This window comes from Astatotilapia calliptera, chromosome 4, assembly GCF_964374335.1.
Source record: "Astatotilapia calliptera chromosome 4, fAstCal68.1, whole genome shotgun sequence".
Taxonomy (NCBI): domain Eukaryota; kingdom Metazoa; phylum Chordata; class Actinopteri; order Cichliformes; family Cichlidae; genus Astatotilapia; species Astatotilapia calliptera.
This window is the reverse complement of record NC_137425.1, coordinates 9,666,682-9,683,300: the sequence shown is the minus strand read 5'-3', so window position 1 is coordinate 9,683,300 and position 16,619 is coordinate 9,666,682. Positions and strand designations below refer to the sequence as shown.

The following is a 16,619-nucleotide window of genomic DNA, read 5'->3' as shown; positions in this document are numbered from 1 at the left end:
GTTCTTTGTGCCGCTGTAATCACAAACATGTCACTCATGGTAAAATAATTGGATTATTCATTGCAAAATGACCACAGTATATCTCTCACTGCAAATGTCTTGACTGTTTTTGATGAAAAACGCTTTTACACCCTCGACTGATATTTGTAATTCCAATTGTAAGTGTAATACATTTGCCTGTTCTTGCACTGGTTTGTTTTTTTGTTGGGGGGGGGGCTGCCTGTACTAAGCACTGGTTAACTTATAAAGGTTTATCAAAGCCATTTTTAGTAAATCCGAGTACAACTTCTGCTTTCTCTATTATAGGACTAACAAGTATGTTCCTTCATAAATGGCAAGATGACAAGATTCTGACACCTCCCCGACAAAACGATTATTCTCTCTTACTGAGTCAATATTGGCAGACAGCAAAGAATTCCTGTAATTTACACCTCAATATCATTATGTTAGTTTTTAGGCGTTATTGAAAAAAAGAAAAATCACACAAATCTGCCCACAACATTGGCCCCCTCTCCAAAGTACACTCTCCAAGGAGTCAGCTTATTATGAGTGGACTCCTTTAGAATAATTGATTGTATTTGACATGACGTGGAGGAAGCACGGCAGATTGATACTCTGCTGCTGAAATGTGATCAATCCAAATGAGAGACTGTGGGAGCGTTGATTCCTCTGCCAGAGTTTATTAGAAACAGCAAAGCTTCTCTGGAGAAACTGCATTTCTCCATAAACAGCTTGGACCTATTAGTATCTGGGAATGTAAATGAGCATCATGCCTCACCTCATCATACCTCAAAATATTCCCCGCACAACAGTTTGACAAAACAGAATGAAACATCGAGTTAAATGCTCACGTATGTTGTAGTGGGTGTTTAGGAACTAAGACTTGTGATTATCTACTAAGATTTTGTCTTAACAAACACACACACACACAACAAATTTGATTTGATGTACTTCACATTCTTACTAATGAATCAACTTTCTCAAATGGCATCCTCCAGATCTGAAAATTATGAGGAGTGGGTGTAAAATGGAATTCCCTTCCTACGAGTACGTAACCTTGGTGCAACTGGAAAGTGAACTTGTTTTAAAGGTTGATTTTGTCTTTTCATAATTTATTTCACTGTGGATGACTTCTTTCTTCCACTCAAAGTATCTGATTGCAAAATGTATTGTTAATATTTGATGGAAATATTTTTTATGCCATAAATTGTCAAAGGATCATATCTTGACAATGATTTTTTGAGTAATTTTATATTATTTCCTTAGATACTTGTAATGCAACACAGTTAGAATTCATCAAATGGTATGAGAGACCTTTCCTCTATCTTCAAACTTCTGTTTGCTATGTAAATAAAGTGTTAGGCACGTGTTGAAATGCAAGAAATAAATGTTATGTGGTATGTTCTCGGTGTGAGGCAGTAAACAACAGATGGTGAGCAGCGCCACTTTAGCGCTATGGATTTTATTTAGCTACCCACCTGAATGACCTGCATTGAGCTGAGCAGCTGATGTGGAGAGAAAAAAAAGTAAGAATTAACTGTTTGCTCGTGTTTACTTCAGTTCCACTAGACTGCAAGGCCAGAGGAGTCATTTGCAATGCACAGTAAAATTAGCTTGCTTATCAGTGTTTTGATTTCCTTCCCGCCTCAACATCCAACTGACATTTTAGACGTACATGGTCCATGACTGATTCTCAATCAAAAGCACAATAACAAGCTACTGGGCTTATGTGCTTTTGCTCGCTTTTTTAATTAAATGTATGATGACAAGCAATGAGCGTGATTACAATAATAGCCTGCTATGTTTGTGTTTTCAAAAAAAGTAACCTTGAACACTGTATAACTGTCCTTTCAATTGGATATGCTCCAAAGATTGCCAGGGAGACGCTGCAGCTAATGTCCATACAGTAGGACGTCGGTTGTTTCAAGGTGATTCGCTGTGGTGTGTATCTGAACTTTTTTTTTCTGCATGGCGATGTTGCTCTATTAGACCACCTACTGGACTTTGGAGTTTAATGGCAGACAGACCTGAAGTCCTTGAAAGGTTAAAACAATCTTTAGCCATTTATTACTGGAAGGGGGAAGTGTGGAAAGTGATTGAATATAATGAAAACTAATACTCTTTCTGGTCACTATGCTATCTGTAGATATGTTTAATATCCCATTACAGGCCCAGAAGTAACCACAGTTCTATACTGTCAAGAGACAAACATAATCCAGAGGGAAATTACCCATCAGGAAGGCAATACTGTTACTGAGATGCAATTACCAGGCCACTTGTGAGACTTTCAGCCGAGTATCCGTGGGTACATGTGTGTGGTCGATATGTGCATAACAGCTCTTATGTCTAGCAGAGTAAATTGGATTCTTTGCTGGAGAACAGTTAATTTAGAATATGTCCAAGATGCAAATGATTGATGTGACTATATCGTTACAACTGTAGGTTTGTGGTGCAGGGCAGATAAATGGAAAAAGAATATTGCAGGGAGAAGGAAATAGCTTTTATCCCAGAATTATGGGGAAATTTCTCCACTAAATCAGTGAGTCTCCAGAAGAAATAATTTCGATTTTGGTCGGTTGTTCGGACATTCATTTCCAAGCAAACATTGGTGAATTTGGAAGGAAGCAGCTTTCTACGTGCTTGGATTCTGCTTCTTTTTTACAGTGTATTACACATCTCCTGTGCTTGTATTCGTTAGTAGTTAAATAATCTGCATGTCTCACAGAGGATTTAATGTACCAATTTAGCACTGAATCACATAGCTTACAAACAAAGAAAACAGTACGGATTGGAATGAACATCAGTGTAAACATTTGATAAGGGTTTGCTTGAGGCGATTGCTATGCTTTATTACTGATACAAAAATAAAAGCTGCAAAAACAAGAGTTGCCTCTGTGCATTTGATATACTTGCCTCTGCAGTGGCCTATCCTACAACTCAGAGATGAAACTCATAATATTGGTGGCAATGGCACATGGCTTCCTGCGACTCCCTGGATTAATTCATCAAGTCTGGGACATTTCAACTGTACTGCAAATTATCTCCTTGAATCTGATAATTAATCACTGCTGCTTTAAATGATTGGCCCCTAACCTTAAATGCAGCAGAAAGAGCAAAAGAAAAGAGCTGCCTGCACCCATTCCAATCTTCTCCTGCCGGGGAAGTGCATGTGCATTAGAAATAAAACTGCCTGCACAGAGTGTGAGCCTAGCATGCATAATAAATGTATGACAAAACAATACCCCAGGCACCCCAGTATTAATGATATGCAGTGAACTCATTATTAAAGTTCCAAAACAGCTCCTGGAGTAACACAGATGGAGTCAATTAAGCAATGAGCATACTTGCTTTCCTGCTGTTTCATCTTCCTTCTTTTATCTCTTGCATATTACTCTATGGATGTAATTAGCTGTATGTTTCTCCTCACAACATAATGTCCAGTGATAATAACGGTTATTTTCTCTTGTAATTTCGAATAATGCACTGCTTAGTAAATGTACCAGATTTGCTTGCACCTTGTCCTTGGGTATGTTATTTGCACTGGAAGAGGTGTTGAGGGTAATACCATGCTAAGCTGTTTTTTTTCCCCCTCTGCTGTTTCTGTTCCCAGAGACCTGATGCCTTCAACGCTGGAGGGGCAGATCACCATGGAAAAGACACCAAGCTACTTTGTGACTAACCATGCCCCCAAGCGCATCCACTCCATGGCAAGAGACATCAAGCTTATTATTGTCGTGCGTAATCCTGTCACTAGAGCCATTTCAGACTATACACAGACTTTGTCCAAGAAACCCGATATCCCCACCTTTGAGGTTCTGGCTTTTAAGAACCGGACGCTGGGTCTTATAGATGCCTCGTGGAGTGCGTTGCGTATAGGAATATATGCTCTTCACCTGGAGAGCTGGATGCAGTATTTCCCACTCTCCCAAATGCACTTTGTCAGTGGAGAGAGGCTCATTGTGGATCCTGCTGGTGAGATGGCCAAAGTGCAGGACTTCTTGGGACTGAAGCGGATTGTCACAGACAAACACTTTTACTTTAATAAAACGAAAGGATTTCCATGTCTAAAGAAGCCAGAGGACAGCAGCACTCCCAGATGCCTTGGCAAGTCTAAAGGGAGAACTCATCCTAAAATTGACCCAGATGTGATTCGGCGGCTGCACAAGTTCTACAAGCCCTTTAACATGATGTTCTACCAAATGACTGGTCAGAACTTTGAATGGGAGCTGGAGGAGGACAGTGAAACTCGTAGCTCTCAGGACTAGCATGGCACGGCTCAGCCACACCACCAGCCTTCTCACTAAAACTAATCTTGTCCGGCTTCATCTTCAGAGAGTGCTTGAGCACGCCAATCAATCATGGCTGTCTTTGCAGTGTCTGTACCCATTAGCAAGAGTTTACTGACATGCTTTTTCTTGATGATGGCAGATCATTATTGTATATACTAAACATAAAATATATTTATATTTGTGTAAATGAGATGATTTATTCCTTTTGGGTTTAAAGCATAGAACTGATATAAAAAAAATCATGTTGACTATGGCAATGCATGCGATGAGTTAAGTGTCCTTACCTCATGAGCCCTAAGGGTAAACTCTGCCTGTTTCTTCTCCCTTTACTTTCCTGCAGTTTGTTGCCCTCACGCCCACTCACCAGCATTCAGTACAAAAAGATATTCTATTTCAATGGCTAATGCCATGAAGCGTTCTGTATTATTTCTTTTAAAAGAGTTCTGCTGCTTTATAAGAGAGAGAGAAAAGAGGACATGATAGACATAGAACTATAATCCTTTGACATGTGCTCATCTTTTCAGTTGTCTATATCTGAGTGGAGACAATCCTTTTAAGTTTACCAAAGTGTTAATTTACTCTGTGTCACTGTTATGGTTGATCTGCACTCATTAATTGCATACATATGAGAGAAGATGTACTGTGGCCATCATTCAATAATTGGATTGTTTCACTGCACAGTTGAACATTAGCATACTGACGACCATGCGCACCAGTGTGGTGCACTATGAGTAGTTTTGGTATAGCATTACAAATGAATCTGTTTTCTCTTTGTGCATCAAACGAGTCTGCATCTAGGCAGAAGAAAAAATTGGTGCTGCCAAAGCATTCCCAAAAATAACAGTTGACTTTTGTGGTCCTGCTTGCCTTGTGACCCTCCTCTTGTCACAGTAATACATGTCAATGAGGGTGAAGAAAAACAGAGGACCGAGCAGAAGTTTGTTACCAAACATCTGCTGCTATGCAGTCTTCTGTCGTTAGAGATTAATGGCGTGTTAAATAAACTGCTGCTGCTGTTGGAACAATGTCAATGTCAAAGAGAATTTGCTGTCAAGGAAAAGCTACATACATGCCCAGGTAAATTACCAAGCCATTACTGTATGTGCTTAACTTGAATGGAATAACTCATGCCAGTCAAATGTGCTGTAACTAGACGTTTTACTAGCAAACACTTAATCACATGATCAGCAACGCTAACTGATTGAATGCTTGTACCAGATATTACAGGCTTTTGCTGTGAAATGTTAATTTACTCATACAATGAAATAACAACATGACCCATCATCTTTCCTTTATTATTTTCTGATTTTGCATAATCTGCTGTGCGTCTGTCTGTTGTCTCTGGACTTTTCATCAATTGAGACAATCAATACAGCCAATGAGTCAATAAATACAGTCTGCTACACATCACTGGTTGCTACAGCTATGATGCATTGCTCTGTTAATCTTCCCTGTTCTCTTGCCATGGATGGTTGGATTGGTTCGCTCTCTGTAGACCTCTCTGTCACCCAGGGGAAGCCAGCACCAGCAGCTACTTACACAGAGCAATTGATTCAATCAAAGTAAGCACTATACTGCCCTTTGTAGCACCAAGCCTGAACACTTACCTCTGAGTCTCACTATCCCAGAGTCACAACTTCCACTTTGAGGCTTTTCTGTGCAGCCATCCCTTGGTGTTTTCTTGACAATGTCTCTGCACTTTTACCCCCCCCCCCCCCTAATCTATTTCTCTCTCCTCACACATGTCATCCTCCAAAGCTGTGAAGTGTGTTGGCTGTTTCACAAAGGTGAGGCACTGAATAAAGATAAGTGAACTGCAAGCAAGACATGCTAATCACACAGTTAATAAAAGCCCTTATCATCATTTATTTATTCACATTTTTCATTTATTTATTCACATTTTTGCTAAGCTTAAGAACAAGCATTATCCAACTTCCAAGCCAGACAGTCCCTCCTACTCAGTGTACAGATACTCAAAGAAATCCGCAGAAAGCACCCTACAGGGTTATTAGGACAGATGACGACTCCATTTTACATCTTTGAATATGCAGCCGTGTTGTCATTTGCATTTCCAGGATCGCACACTTAAGGGAATTCCTTTCCAAAGTGAAAACTTGGATCCAATTGCTCATTAACAGAAACACGTGCACCTTTTTTTTGTATCTCTTGCTTGTTTTAGGTACAGGAGGAGCACTGTGATACATCCGACAAGGCTTACCATGCATGAAAGACATGCTAAGCTGTCCTTCATGTGTTCCTCCCACTGGGGGTCATGCTGTGTTAATGTGGTTCCACACTGTTTCCAGCTTCAAGTAAAGAAGATTGTGATGATAAATGAGTGTCACCTACTCATCAAACTGTCACTGCTTAAGTGCCATCATTTCGGAAATGGGGTACAAATTCATATTTGTCAGACATTACTGAAAATTTGGCAGGAAGTTGAAACAGTGCTTTGAATAAAAAAAAAGAAAGAAAGAAAAAAGCACTTGGACGTACCAACAAATGTTTTTGCAGTAGCCTTTTGTGTGTTTGCTTTTTGGCTGAAGGGCTTTAATCTGTGCATGGTAAAGTGCGAAAGTATGCATTCACTTTTCTATTTTATGAGCTCCAATTATATACAGCATAATGGAGGGTGCAGAAGAAAAAAAATACAGTGTTAATAGTTTGCTTGCGGAAACATGGATGTTTGAAGAGAAGTCTCCATTACTACCAACTAATTGGTTTTTCACTTCATTTGAGTGAATGATCACCAGCTGTGTAAAGAGGCACAATAGTGTCAACTCTGACAACTTAGCACTCCTCCACTCTGAGTAACTCTCTAATGTAGTCTCTTAAATTGCTCATTTTAATGTCCACTGACATTCACATTAGTAAAGGACAGATTCATTTGGAAATGTAGTTTTAGAAAAGGTTTCAAAAATCTTTAAGCAACTTGTTTGCTAATTGTCAACACGCAATAAAGGTTTTTTTTAGCAACTGCAAAAGATCCACAAAAAATTGCTGAAAATTAGATGGAAGTTTACATCATGGTCATTTTTATTCATTTTTAGTGAAATAATTCATCTATAGAGGAATTTTATTTGCATGGAAATGTCCCAAGTAGGGATGGGTATCGTTTAGGTTTTATCCGATACCGGTGCCAAACCGGTACTTTTGAAACGGTGCCGGTGCTTAAACGGTGCTCAAACCGGTGCTTAAAGAATGGAGAACACAAAATTGGTCCAAAAACCTCTCATGTTCAGCTGTTTTTTTTGTAAAAAGATAACAATGTTAGCCTTTTCTGCAGCTATGGGGCATATATAGTATCACTCTTGGCTGGAAGCAGTGCTTAAACAATGGAAAAAACACAAACTTTGTCCAAAAACCTCTCATGTTTAACTGCTTTCCACTTTTTCTTTGGTCATTTTAGCCTTTTTGGCCAGCGTGAAGGGAGTATCTGCCATCAAACAAGAAGACAGCCGCATGTAGCTATGATGATGTTTGCTAGTTCACCTTACATGCATTAATGTAATAACGTGGTTAGCCTACTCAACGTAAATTATACACGAACAACATTAAGCTACTCACGCAGAGAAGAACGGCTGCTGCTGCCATCATCATCCGTCATCATTTCTGCTACACTGGCAGGGCTAGGGGCCAGGACTCTCCTCTTCGGGTTTTTGGGGGATGTTGCTAACTCGGGGTCCGATAACAGGCACCACACCCGCAGTAGATGTGCACGGTGTGAGGTCTCGCAGCAAGCTATCAAATACGGCGCATTTTTCGGCTTTTAAAAAAAAAAACGCTATGCGTCGCCAGGCGTTTCATCAGATTCGAGGAGTTACCTCCTTTGACAGTATTACCTTAAAGCACTTGTTGCAGGCTGCTGAGTTTGCATCTTTTGCTGTGAAGTACAGACTTTTGACCGCTTCGCCTTGGGCATTTTTAATCTGTAGCTCTGCTCTAAAAGAAGGTACGTACCTGGACCCGCCTACTATCCTCGAAAATGTAAAATGATTGGCTACTAGAATCTAAAGTGTATCACAGCTCAGGAAAAAAAAAGCACCGAAATGTGCGCTGCTTTTCGGTCTGGTTACTACGGTTTATGTCAGATACCGGTACCCACCCCTAGTCCCAAGTGTGGTTTAGGCAGTCATTGATTTGAGATGCTACCCATGTATCTGAACCTGATTCTGCATCTGATTACTAAAATCCCTCTCCCATTCTCTACAGTCATGTATTTTTTTTAAACAGTGTATATCTTCAGATGGATACAAGGGGTGTGTCAGACAATGAGAACGATCAGTTGCCAAGAACAACCCTTGCAGTAGTAATCGAACATACCAGCACCTGCAATTCAAACATGAAGTATGTTTCTTTAGCAATAAACTACATTTCCATCGGAAATGTATGAAAGTGTTGCCCTGTATTGTGGAGAAGAAATTATATTCCAACCCATTTCAGTCGAAGCTGGTGTTGAAGCTCGCTCTGAAGTTGCTGTAATAATCATTTCAAGTCAATAACAAAAGAGCAAAGATTATTACAGAAAGAGTGTTCAATCACACATGGTTCCAATATCCTGAGATCAACAGTTCCTGCCATTTCCATACACCAGAATCAGTGCTGGCAATTATGACCAATCATTTCATCTAATGCCACTTTCCAAATCAGGAACTTCCTCCTAACCACCTCAGTGGAGAAAAAGCATCTTCTCATAAATCTTGACTCAAAACTCGTTCTCCTCTCCGTGCTGTGATGGGTGATTTTCAATCCCTGCTGCCCCAACACATTCTCTGTGTCTGCCTCCTCTTGCGTGCAATCCTGTGTGATGCTTTTTACAATGACTCAGAGATGAATCATCTTCTGTTTTTTGCAACTGTCCACTTTATTACAAATTTTCATGTTTCCGATGGAGAAATTGTTAAAAAACGACAAACACTTTTGATTCATAGCACTTTAGCAAAAATAAAAACTGACAAGTAATTGAATCTAAAAGTCAAGGAAGTCTGGTAGAGTATTTTTACCACCCGTGATGTTGTTTGTTATTAATTCAGCTTTCTGAGCTCTGTTAATTGATACTGTCCTTTCAATGCAGGTATTGTGTGTTGTGTAAAAAGTCCAGATGAGCAAAGATGACTTCAAAAGCAAAAAATGCCATTCACTATTAGAGCTCACAGTTATCATCTAATCACCAATTAAACAGTAATCACTGACAGATAAACATGTTGATATTGTAGACCAGTAAATTAGGCATACATAATTAATGTATGTTTAATGAAATTGGCAGAAAATCACATTGCTTTCCCAAAGTCTGCTATGGTAATGCACAGTAATCTAGTTGCAAGTGAATGCTATTAACCCAGTGGTTTTTCCCCTACCCATCATTTATTAATGCTCACAATAACAACAACAACAACAACGCCCTAACTCAGACACACACACACATACACACACACACACACATACAGATGCTGTGGTTTTAAGTCAACTTATTTTTGGTTGTGTTGTTGTTTCAAATAAACAATGGGCAAGAGTGTAAAAAGATGACATGACCCAGAGCAGCAACTTCTATTCTAATCAGAGAGAGCCAGGTGACTGCAGTTATATGACTGATAGGGGGGGGAAAGAAACTCATTCATACAACATTTTAAAGACCACTTTGAACAAGAAATTATCAAGCCATGCCAGTAAACAGAAGAAATGAAAATAAATTAAATATATATGACACTGAAATATTTCTGCTTCAGGCCCAATAGATACTAGGTGTTCTGCAGATACTCTGGTCTTTCTTGCTACTTTACAAGCCACACCTGGTCTTTATCTACTTGGTACCAAATTTATCTCAGTGAAGATCAGAAGAAGGATCAAAAATGTAGAGACTAGCCCTGCAGGAACAGACCTGAATGTCTGAACTTTAGGCCAATGCAATGGATCATTTTAAAATCTGGCATTCCACTAAAACTTCACAAGCTCTTCTAAAGACATCCTCTGTCACTTGAATTTGAGGACATTTCATACAGAAGAAGTATAAGCAGCAGTATTAAAGTCCAGTTTGTGTGGAAAGTGTGGAAAAAAAATAAATGCATATGTCTATGGCTAATACAAATGTGTGTCTGTGGCTTGATGAATTTGGATCCTTTTCCAAACAAGGCTAGTTATCCTGAAGCATAACCCAAATTAATATTAGGTAAAATATTTTAGCAGGTGTAAAACTGTGTTGTTCAGGTAGTAAGACAAAAAAAAAGATTCAAATCAATACTAAAATTGACAGATTTGTTTCTTTCTAAATAATTTACATACTGATTTTGATTCTGATAACAATAATAATAAACCCCCACTAGGCACTAAGAGTAGGCATGAGGCAGCCACGTCACAGTTGGATTGAGCTGTATTATATGCCGGAGCCAAGCTTTAGTGTTAATTAATATAAGGACTGCAGTGTTGGCTGAAGGAATGTGATAAGCTGTTGTCGAGCCAAAGGACAAATAAGCAAAAATCAATTTTATAAAATAGTAAATTTTGAAGCAACTTGTTTTAAAAAGAGACCAAGTACAGCATTAACAATGTGATGTTTGTGTTAACAAGCAAACTGAGAAGATGTGTGATTAGTAGTGAGTGCCGCTTCTTTCCTAAACTGAACACTTATTTGTTTTGAGGGAGTGATGAAATCACTAATGGGATGATTTCCCTTAAGAAATTTGGATCTCGGCAGACAGTTTATGAATACTGAAAACAGGGAGAAACATTTGCATAAGTAGAGTCGTTCAGGAAATGAAATGGATTTTTAAATGATCCTATTGGTGCAGCTTTTCAGACAAACATTTGAGTTGGTATGGAACACTATTTGGAAGGAACAAGTCCAATATATAGATAAAATAGAAAAAGAAATCCAGTATGTTTAAGTATATAAGTGTACGTAGAAGTAAAAAGCTTAAACTTGTAGCTAAATTTGATAAGGCTGGTTTGACTTTAATATTTACACAGGAATGTTATTGTTTTTTTTATACATATATAGTGTTCATTGTATATTTATCTAGAGGACAATATTATTAGAAAAATAGGCTTAAAAGTAAATAATTGAGAAATTATTAATTTATTATTAATCATTGAATAGATTCATATTTTAACATTAAATACTTTGTGAAAACTACCTGTACACCCTTTGAAAAACGTCATTTTAAACAAAAAAATACTAGTTGACACACTTGTGGAATCAATTTCAAAATAGCCCAGGTATCATTTACACAGACCAAGAGAGTGGTCGGTGATTCCCCCTGCAGCCTCACTTAGTATAAACTTAGTATACCCCAACCAGTTGGTGAGTGGTTGTTGGAGGTTGCTGTGAAATTTGTTGCTAATGCCCCAGTTGGGCAGGCCTAGAGACGAGTCAGTCTCCCCCTAGAATCCACAGGTTGATAATATAATAAAATTAATATTCACTGGTTGGTGGAAGTTGCTCAGAGTCACTAGGTTAAATTTATGGTAAAGAAGTAAAACATCTTTAGGATTTCCTTTGGTTGCACAGTCGTAGTTTGCATGGAAGATGTCAATTTGTGTGCAAACACTGTTCAATTACCATTGAATGTGTTTGCAGGTAAGGGACAATTTTTTACTTTGGGGCCAAACGTTCTCTGTTTCAGGTTAGTTTTATGCTGCTCAGGATGCTCACAGTGGATGTAAGCGGTTCCAAAACAACGTGTTACTGCAATTACATTACATTTTTTGTTTTCGCAATTTTGTAAGGCATTTCTGTGCTAAATTCAGTAATAATATTACAGTTACAATTATGTCATTGTTTTTCAGTAGTCTATGGGCTGGGCAGATGGGGGAGCGGTTTAGAGAAGACATATTAACATTATTTTCAGTGATGAGCAGTCAAATTTGAAATCTCAAGTTTTACCTATTCCTGTTCTTAAAGTAGAATAAAGTAATCTCTTTGGGTTTGTTTTGACCTTCAGCTCTCTTTTGTTGACGTTGTGTTTATATCTAAAAATTAAAAGAAAGATTGCATGTCTGTTGTCACTATGATAGGAATTTGTGTTGGTGTCTGGAACTGTAGCAATCGTCTAGTGACTGCCAGCAACCACTCACCACCTGGTCAGGGCATACGCATGCTTTTTTTTCCTTGGCAACCTAAAGTTGCCAGGGTGTCACTAATTGGTATATAAGTTTGTGTGACTGCTAATCCACTGCTAATCATTTACATATATAGATATAAATGCAAAGAGATGCTGAAATGACCAAAGGAACTAGCAGCCTTAGACTAAGTGGTAATTTTTGCCCGATAGATTCAATTACATTACAACTGTATAACACCATATGGATAACAGTCAGGGTGGTGTAGCCAGAACAAAGAGTGGACCCAGTATCCAGACTTGACGGAGCTGTAGTAATGTAGCATGAACTTGGTAACAGGATTTTAGACAAGAGCTGTGGCTAGGGTGAGAGTCTGGGGCAGCAGCTGAAAACCAACAGCAGGGTCTGCAGAAGATTTTCAGCACAGGTATCAAGGCATAGGGTTCGGTGGTCTTAGTCACTGTTAACAGAGGGAGACAAGGGTCAGGTGGAGTACTGGTTGAGAGACCGGTAAATATATGCATGTGCTGCTCTGTCTTACTTGTAATCCAGTAAGCAAAGGTGCGGGGCAAAAGGACTGACGATGAGGTCTGGGTGAGTGTCCATTTGAAGTGAATCCAGGGAGCCCAGAGATCCAGAGAGGCAGTGGCATGAACAGGGACCGTGATTTCATCAGAATACCAGCGGCCAGGGAAACATGAAACTGAAAAGGTGGTGGATGATCCAGGGGTTTCTACAAGCACAGGAAACAAACAGTTAGTATACAGGAATTCTAAGCTTAACTTGACTTGACAGGCTGCACTAACGAAGGTTAGCAGACATTCTGGCGATGACTCATTGAGAGCGCTGGTCTTTTATTTTTATATTTATATATATATACACAGCCATGGTGATTGGTAGCAGGTGTGGACAATGAAAAGGTTGTCGAGTCTCCACCCAAAGGCGGAGACCAGCACCTGGTGAACAAAACACAGCCACTTACCTGGACCATGACGGATAACTACAAAAATACAAAAATGGTTACAATAAAATGAATTTTCTTACAACAGGAAAAAGAAGATCAGTATTAGATATACAATATTTTTAAAAAACCAAATAAACAAAAGCAAAAAGAAACCCTCAACTTACAGTCTGCAACTAACATAAAATTTCAGCTCTGTTGCAGATTCAATTTGACTGTGTTACTTTGAAGTGCTGTTCAAATGAAGAATTGATACATGAATCAACCCATCTCCAGAGTCTACTCTAAGTACTGTCTTACTCCCTGCCAATTATTAACCCAGTGCCATTTTCCACAGAGACATTATTTCACGCATATGAATCACTACTGGTGGGATATGCTGATAGTTTAGCTCTTTAAAACAGCAAAAAATAGGATGGTACAAAAAACAACACAAAAGAAAAACCCTGGAGTCTTCTCAAAAACAATAATGTTGCAACTTTTAGATGTAGGAAGGAATGGTATTGTCTTCCAAACATTAAATATAAAGCAAAACACCATGCTTTTTTTTTCAATCATTATCCATGGTTATTCATTTTGAAATCATAAGAGAGGGGGAAAAATCTGATGTGAAGGACATTTCGTTCTACTCCGAACCATTCTTTCATTGGCTGCAACCTTCAGCATTAGGGATCGCTCAGTGAGGGCCATCTGGTCAAGGGCTTCAGTAACAGATACATTATTTTTCAAATCAATACCACCACATCCCAGAAAGCACTGCTTTGAAAGAAGACTAATTTTGTTATCAATCCGTGTAGGTAATGATCCCATTAATTCAGTGTTGATTCATTTTCAGCTGAGTGGATATTAACCTTTTGCCAGTAATCATTAATTTTCTGTGGGAGAGGTGTGGTATGTTGTGATTGGAGCGCCATAAACAAACCAATTAATAGGCTCCTGACATTAGAGGTGCTTCATGATGTCCAGCTGACTTCTTGGACTCAAATGATTGATTTATTGATCCCTTTACGCCTCAACCACAAGGACTGCTAATCTCTCGCCCCGCATGGTAAATTTTGCAGAAGTGACAAGGGGGGTTATTTGTTCTGTTTTGCCGAGCCATGCATGCAGTTTAAATTATCATGCTCTGAATACTCATAGGTTTTTAGGCAGGGATTACTGTGCAACACCTGGTCACCACAACCCAGTGTGCCTCAAAGTAAGTGCAGTTAAACTGAGGGCACTAATTATAATCCTTTTAAAGTTAAAACATTTAAAGTGTTTAATTTTAAAAAGCATCCTTGTTATCTTCCACATGTTTATACACAGTAAATTCGCGTACACTGTCATTACACTACAGCTATTCATGCACACTCTTGCATAGTAATTAAACTCGCCTCTGAAGTGAATTTCTTAAAATATGCCTCTCTGACAACTCCCTGTATGAAAACCCAAATGTTCACGACCATGCGAATTTAAGCTCACACTGTGGATCTTTGCTTGGGATTCACCCTGCATTTCAATTTTGGATATTGCCTAATGTAATGCTGTGAATAACATTTAATGTGTGTTCCTTCTGTTCATATGTGCCACACTTCAGCTTATGGGCTTCCCATAAGAAAATCGCACTCACTCATTTTTTTACTGACTCTCATGAAAGACCGCTACAGCTAACAGGAGTCCAGTAAATCCTGCACCAAGCAGGGAGATTTACAGAAACAAGACAACTGGAGAAAAGGGTCCATAAACTGAATGTGCCATGAATTCTAAGGTCTGATGTATTGCTGTAAATTTTAGTAGGTATTGGTAAATCCAACATTCTGGTTGTACGTGCAGAAGAAAATGTTTATTGAATAAACTGATTTTTTTTTTCCTTTTGCATTAAATTATTTAAATGTGTGCAAAGTTTGAAGAAGATAAGGAACACTGTGTACTGTATGTCTGACTTTAAGTCATAAAAAGAGACAATAGCTTAAAGGAATCAGATCACAGTGTTTGGGTGGAAGAAGAATCGTCTGCGTAGGTAGAAGAAAGAAGTGAGTGTGTTGCTTAACAGCAAGAATTAAGACAGGCAGAAAGTTTCACACTTCAGGGAATCAACACCCAGTGGCCCATTGTCTAGCACTAATGAGGGTATTGTGTGTGTGTGTGTGGGGGGGGGGATTTTATGTGTTTGTTTTCCAAATATTTTGCAACATAAACATATTATATATCTCAGCATGAAAAAAGTGGAAATATTATGTAAATATAACATTTTTTGAAAAAATGACTTAAAGTAATGGCCTGTCAGAAATGTAATATTTTGTAGAAGCATATTGTACCCTGTAGTTTTTTGAAAACATAATTTTTGGCATAAAGACGGACAAGAAGACAAGGGAAGCTACGGTGTAGGGAGAAAATACAGGCAAAACGTAAGTTGATCCATAGTGGATTTGCACTAATGAAATATAAATGAGAGATAAATATGTGGATATAGGTTTCCCACCATATTAAATTGAACCCCAGTCAAAGTTGAACAATGAGGCTGACAGCTGCATCTTTCCATCCTGTTTGATTGCTCACTCTCTCATCTGGTCATGACAACTGCTTACATTTTCTATCAGCACTAATCTAGCCCCTAATTGTTGGCGTATGATAAACTATCCACTTCACGTCTGTCAGTCTGGAGATAGTGTTTGAAGGAGTATGCTTGACCCCGCAAGTGGCAGGTATATTTCTTAGGTTGTGTAAAAGCATCGCAGCTCTGAATGCAAATGGGGCCTGAATCATGACTCGAGGCCTTGGGAGATGAAGAAACTTCACATCTAGCATTCAGTTTTTCTCTGACAAGATGGTTGAACTAAGGATCAAGTTATTCCTCCACCTTAAACCACGACTTTTTTTACATCTTAATTCAAAATGTTCATGCATTTTCTTTTCAACTCAAACTTTTTATTCCTGCTCTCTGGTCTCATAAAAGTGAACTTTAACAGACTTAATGGGTTTTTAAAATGTATAATGATTTTGCCCGTACATGCAGTAGGTTCGCTATCAGACTGACTGGGACTTGCCATTAAAATTAATGCAATTTAAAGCTGTGAAAAAGTCTTGTAGTAAATTCTTATGTAACAACAGAAGCACCTGTCAATCTTGATATTAGCAATCAACTCTTAACCAAAAAAAAAAACTGTATTGTGCATTATATAAAATTTTCAAAACATATCACTGTTAGTCTGTTATCCTATTTCATTCTCGGTTAAAATTCTTCTTAGTACTTACTTCCACTCTTGCTTTATTTCTTGGTTGAAATAAAAAGTCTCTGTCAATGCTGAGAGTTGTGAAATACTCTTTAAATA

General features: G+C 38.6%; 1 protein-coding gene across 1 annotated transcript in view; it reads left to right on the top strand.

Annotated features, from left to right (window-relative positions):
• Positions 1-5,699, top strand: part of hs3st4 (heparan sulfate (glucosamine) 3-O-sulfotransferase 4) — an 88,093-nt gene extending 82,394 nt beyond the window's left edge. Inside the window, exon 2 of the mRNA XM_026164495.2 lies at positions 3,611-5,699. Coding sequence (XP_026020280.1) covers positions 3,611-4,265 — 655 coding nt within the window. The 3' untranslated portion in view covers positions 4,266-5,699. The remainder of the gene's footprint in view (positions 1-3,610) is intronic.
• Positions 5,700-16,619: the final 10,920 nt, after the last annotated feature.